At 54.8% G+C, this 5,491-nt stretch overlaps 1 protein-coding gene across 1 annotated transcript in view; it reads left to right on the top strand.

Moving 5' to 3' along the window:
- Positions 1-1,376: 1,376 nt before the first annotated feature.
- The window catches only part of LAMTOR2 (late endosomal/lysosomal adaptor, MAPK and MTOR activator 2), a 5,651-nt gene continuing 1,536 nt past the window's right edge, over positions 1,377-5,491 (top strand). Inside the window, exons 1-4 of the mRNA XM_019555435.1 lie at positions 1,377-1,451; positions 2,146-2,238; positions 3,798-3,960; positions 4,653-4,742. Coding sequence (XP_019410980.1) covers positions 1,450-1,451; positions 2,146-2,238; positions 3,798-3,960; positions 4,653-4,742 — 348 coding nt within the window. The 5' untranslated portion in view covers positions 1,377-1,449. The remainder of the gene's footprint in view (positions 1,452-2,145; positions 2,239-3,797; positions 3,961-4,652; positions 4,743-5,491) is intronic.

The following is a 5,491-nucleotide window of genomic DNA, read 5'->3' as shown; positions in this document are numbered from 1 at the left end:
CCCCTGGCGGCGCGGCGGGGAACTGCCGGCGAGGGGAGGTGGATGAGGGGGATGGTCGGTGGGGAAACTGAGGCACGCTGTGTGTGTAGCAGGGCATGCATGCATCTTGGTGGGGACACTGAGGCACGTTGTGTGCAGGGGGGTATGCGTGCCCCTGGGAGGAGGTGCGGGAGAGGCCTGCTATATGTGGGGAAGGGTATGCATGGCCCTTGGTGACTGTCCTAAGCTCCAGACCCCTCCCCGCAGCCCCCCGTCCACGTGGGCCTCCCCTCTGGACTGGCAGGGGGATCCGGCCCTGCTGGACACCCCGGGGGCAGGTGCCGGGCTGGGCGAGGGGGCGACGGGCGGCACCGCGAGGCCCCCAGCGCTGCTGCAGCGACAGGCTGGGCTGCACCCCGGGCCAGGAGGCTTCGCCGTCGCCTGCTTCCTCCTTCCGTCACCCTGCGCGGATCGGGCTCCGGGCACAGAGACGCACTCGGACTCCGTAAAATCACAGAATCAGAAATTGAGCCCCTGAAACGTTTTCCTTGCCCTCCGCTGGAGTCTCGCCAATTGTCCACATCCTGCCTGCATTGGGGGCCCACAACTGGACACAGGACTCCAGAAGTGGCCTCACCACTGCAGAACAGAGGGGAGGAATCACTGCCCTCCATCTCCTGGCAATGCTCCTACTACGCAGCCCACTGCCCCTTCCTGAACCGTGTGTCACGTGCCCCGTACTGCTGGCAGCGCAGGGGGAGTCTTCCCCCGCTCCCATCCCATGCCGGCGGGGGTTTCTTCATTGCCTCCCAGTGCTCCTGCTCAGAGACTCGGGCGTGGGGAACCCATCCGCAGCCTGCCCGAGCGCCACAGCGGTGCCTGGTTCCCTCCATGCAAAGGCAGGCAGCCAGTGCTCGGTAGCCTCGTTGCTCCCCCGCATTCACACGTGCTGTTGGTGTGTCCCCGCAGTGGCACGTTCACAGGAGTCTCACCGACCCCTAGTAGGAAGCGGTTCAGGCTTGGTCTGTACAGCTCTGGGGTGTCTGGCACTTTGGATAGGCATCCCAGCTCCCTCCTGGGTCATCTCTAACGATAGCCACATTTTTATTTGCAGGCTGCCAGTGTTTCATCCCGTGGCTGTGCTGCAGGGGAAGCTTTTGACCTACTAGTATGAGCCCCCTCCCCTCAATCCTCGCAAGTCTGCTCTAAGTGACACAGGGGAAACTGAGGCACGGAGAGGCTGTGATTTGCTAGAAGCCTGCGCTGGAAAAAAGGCTAGCTTCTGGGTAGCCAGGGGCTGATTATCCCTGAGGGCTGCCAGCTGGAGAGCTCACACCCACCCACCACCCCTTCCCCAGGCTCAAGGGGGTTGCAAAGGAGCTGTAAAATGCTGCAGCCAGGCCTGAGGGAAACTGAGGAGAGGATTAAGCAGAGCATTGATTTCTCTGTTTTCACATCACCAGTTCCCAAATGTAAGTAGCTGTGGGGTGCGAAGGGGGTTGATCTGGCCGCGTGGGAGTGTCTGTGCTGGAGATGCAACTGCGTTGTGCCTGCCGTGGGGTTAAAGCAGGATTCTGGTCTTGTTAAGATAGATAGAAATATATATTTCTGTGTATGTGTGTATATCTATCTTGCTCCTGACCTGTAGCCCCCTGGCACTGCCTCCAATTCCCCTTTGCCTGCTCCTCCCAGCCCCGAACAGCTCCTTGCTGGGGCAAGCTGGGAAGTGCCGAGGGGGGGGAAAAAACTTTGATGCTGAGTATGAGCAAATATCTGGGATTTTACTCCTATTTTTAAAAAACTGCCTGGACAGAGGACCCGAAACAAGGGCACGTCTGGGAAAACCCGGAGCTATGGTAACTCTAAGCAACATTTCTGCTTTTTAAAGAGGGAAACTGAAACAGGCTGGCAGGGGTGGGGGGCGGACATCAGGATCTTTGTGCCTGCCATGTGCCTAGCTCCTGTACTGGAGGCTGCCTGCAGCTGCCTTGCAAGCCTGAGCTGCTGGCAGGGCCACGCAACCCCTGCGCCTGTCGTACGTGGGCCTGACTCGGCAGAAGCCAGGCCAGGACTACAGCTCCCAGGCTGCTCCGGGCGCCCAGGGGCCATCAGCTGATGGGGAAGCAGAGCTCAGAGCTGTCTGCCTTCCTCTCCTCCCTGCTGCAGGGCCAAGAGCCGTGCGGTGGTGACCATGCTGCGCCCCAAAGCCCTCACCCAGGTGCTGAGCCAGGCCAACACCGGGGGGGTCCAGAGCACCCTGTGAGTATGGGGGAGTGGGAGGGTGGCTGGATGAAAGGGGTCCCCAAAGCCTGGGGCACAGTTCAGTACCTCTGAGCCTCCTTCCTCTGTACTTCTCCTAATTCGGGATAGAAACAGGCACCACTGGGTTTCCATCCCCCCCCAGGAGCCAAATAATTCAGCCTAGTATGCCCTAAAAAGCAGTAATCTAGCCTAGCCCCTAAATCCTGTCTTCTCCTTGCCCAGGGGGCTGGGGCACTAGCTTGCAGGACTAGCTGCATTTATATGCCTGCGAATGGTTTGCTGAAGTGCAACCAGGCTCGTTCCAGCTCTGCCCATTCCTGTATGTGTTGATGTGAGACAACCGCTAAGGGCACAGGCAGAGAAGGCTCTTTAGGTAAATGTGATTGATTGATTTTTATTTATTTATTTATTTTAATTAGTATTATTTGACCAGTTAAATACTTGGAAAAATATTGTTCTTTGCAAGCTTTTGGGTATAAACAACCCTCTTCAGAAGTTTGCAATGAACAATTTTTCCAGCTGTTTAGTTGGCCGAATAAAAGATAACACGTTTACCCAAAGAACCTTGTCTGCCTATGTCCTTAGACCAACGCGGCTACAACCAACAGCCTTAAAGCTAAGAGCATGGGAATCCCCCCCCCAGCTGCACCCCCGGCAAAACAATCCCAGAGCCAAAGCTGCCCTGGCTTCCTTGCGTTTCAAGGTTGCTGCAACAGGCAGGAGGAAAACATGCCATCAGGGGCATGGGTCCTGGAGCTGGTGAAGTTGCCTGGAGCTGGGTAGATGCTGATCTTCTTTATGGCTAAGTGCAAGCGAGACTTAGAGCATCTATTCTCAGTGGGGGCGGATGACAAAACAAGGAGAAATGGGCTCAAGTTGCAGCAGGGGAAGTTTAGGTTGGATGTTAGGAAAAACTTTCTCGCTAAGAGGGTGATGAAGTGCTGGAACAGGTTACCCAGAGAGGTTGTTGACTCTCCATCCTTGGTTTTTAAGCCCCAGCTGGACAAAGCCTCAGCTGGGATGATGTAGTTGGGGCTAGTCCTGCTTTCAGCTGGGGCTTGGACTAGATGTGAGGTCTCTTCCCACCCTCTTTTAATAATCTAAACCCCAAGGCTTCTGGGCCTGGGGCTTATATTTAGGATGCCTGCCTGGATCTGGGGAGCTTCTGAAGCCCCAGACGGATGGGTCCAGGAAGGAGGACACTTGACCAGTGGTAGAGCCACACAGACTTGACAATTGAGCTTTGCTCAGTTAAATCTAGGTACTTGATTATTGGGCTTTCATGACTGAATTTGGAATGGATTTGGCCTTGAGTAGTAGTAATAATAATAATAATAATAAGACTGATCTTCATTCCCATTTGGGGTGATGCAGTTACAGCTGAAAGTATAACCTGCCTGGGTGGTATTGTGTTAAAAGGAGGGGAGGGTGCTGGTTACTTCCCTCTTGGGGTGGGTCACCCTAAAACACTTGTGACTTTGGAGAGGGTGTGTAGGACGCTGGGGGCTGTGCGTATGGGGGTTCAAGTCTGTCTCCTCCCTGCATCTCCTTTCCAGGCTTCTGAACAATGAGGGCTCACTGCTGGCATATTCTGGTTATGGAGACACAGACGCCAGGGTCACAGCTGCCATCGCCAGCAACATCTGGGTGGCCTATGACAAGAATGGGCACCAGGCTTTCAACGAGGACAACCTGAAGTTCATCCTCATGGACTGCATGGTACCTGGGTTGCAGGGGGTGTCGGTGGGCTCCCAGCAGGAAGGTGGGATAAACCCAGACAGCTTGAACATGAGATCTTTGGCGCCCAATGGGTGGCTGCTTCCTGCCTTGGTTTTTCCCATCTGTAAAATGGGTCTGGGATGTGCCTTGTGGGGACCAGTGAGCTTTATTCAAGTGTTTTGAGATCTCCCTGATGGAAATGCTAATTGCTGGGAAATAGAACTTCAAAATGGGACAGCACTTCTCACCCACTGCTTAGAGTAAAGAGTGTGGGTGTGTAAACATCAGCTAAAGCAAGGCCCAGGCTTACAAGTGTGACCTGACTTTGGCATAGGATAAAGGACTCTGCATACAGGGCAGTAGCAGCATCAAGCACTCTTCAACTGTAGACCTCAAAGCACTTGACAGGCCAGCCTCAATCTTGCAGATTGAAGGGAAACTGAGGCACAAAAAGGGGAAGGCCCTAATTGGGCTGCTTTGCAGGCCCTTCTGAAAGTAGGAGTAAAATCTGAGTTGGGGGCCCTTAACCACTCTGCCACACTATCTTCCCAATGACTCCTCGGTATCTTGATGTGGGAGAGCAGGCCCTCGAGATGCTGTGAGCCAGACCCCTAGAAGCAGGCTTGGGACAGACCTCTGCAAACATGGGATTCAATGCTCTGTTCACCTCCCCACTTTCTCTCACTGTGCAGGAAGGCCGTGTTGCCATCACCCGGGTGGCAAATCTGCTGCTGTGCATGTACGCAAAAGAGACTGTTGGATTTGGGATGCTGAAAGCCAAGGTAATGCTGAGCTCGCTGGGCAGAAACAGGAGCTGAGAATGGCTGTGTTGCTGCAGGGTGAAAAGCATGTTTAGTACAGATCTGACTGGAAGAATACAGCGATGTGAACTTTGGTGAAAGAGCAGCTTACATAGGAAATACAGAAACTAGTTCTTGCTTGAAGGTGGCCTCTGGAAGCACCTTCCAGCTCTCTAAAGGGTGTCTCCAGTGCAGGAGGAAATTAGTTTCATAGTTGGTAGGGTCAGAAGGGACCTGAGCAGATCATCGAGTCCAACCCCCTGCCATGACAGGAAAGAGTACTGGGGTCAAATGACCCCAGCAAGGTGTTCATCTAACCTCCTCTTAAAGACCCCCAGGGAAGGAGCCAGCACCACTTCTCCTGAAAGTTGGTTCCAGATCCTAGCCGCCCTGACAGTGAAGTCGCACCTCCTGATATCTAACCTAAATCTCCCCTCTCCCAGCTTGTGACCGTTATTCCTGGTCACTCCCAGCAGTGCTCGGGGGAACAGGGACTCCCCCAACGCCTGCTGTTCCCCTCTGACTAGTTTGTAACAGGCTGCTAGATCCCTCCTCAGCCTTCTCTTGTGGAGGGTGAACAGGTTCACGTCCCATAGCCTCTCCTCGTAGGGCCTGCCCTGCTGCCCCCGGATCATGCAAGTGGCTTCCTCTGGACCCTCTCCATGCTGTCCACATCCCTCCTGAAGTGCGGCGCCCAGAACTGGACGCAGTACTCCAGCTGCGGCCTGACC

This window comes from Crocodylus porosus, unplaced genomic scaffold, assembly GCF_001723895.1.
Source record: "Crocodylus porosus isolate Cpor-Errol unplaced genomic scaffold, CroPor_comp1, whole genome shotgun sequence".
NCBI lineage: Eukaryota > Metazoa > Chordata > Crocodylia > Crocodylidae > Crocodylus > Crocodylus porosus.
This window is presented reverse-complemented; position numbering and strand designations above follow the sequence as displayed.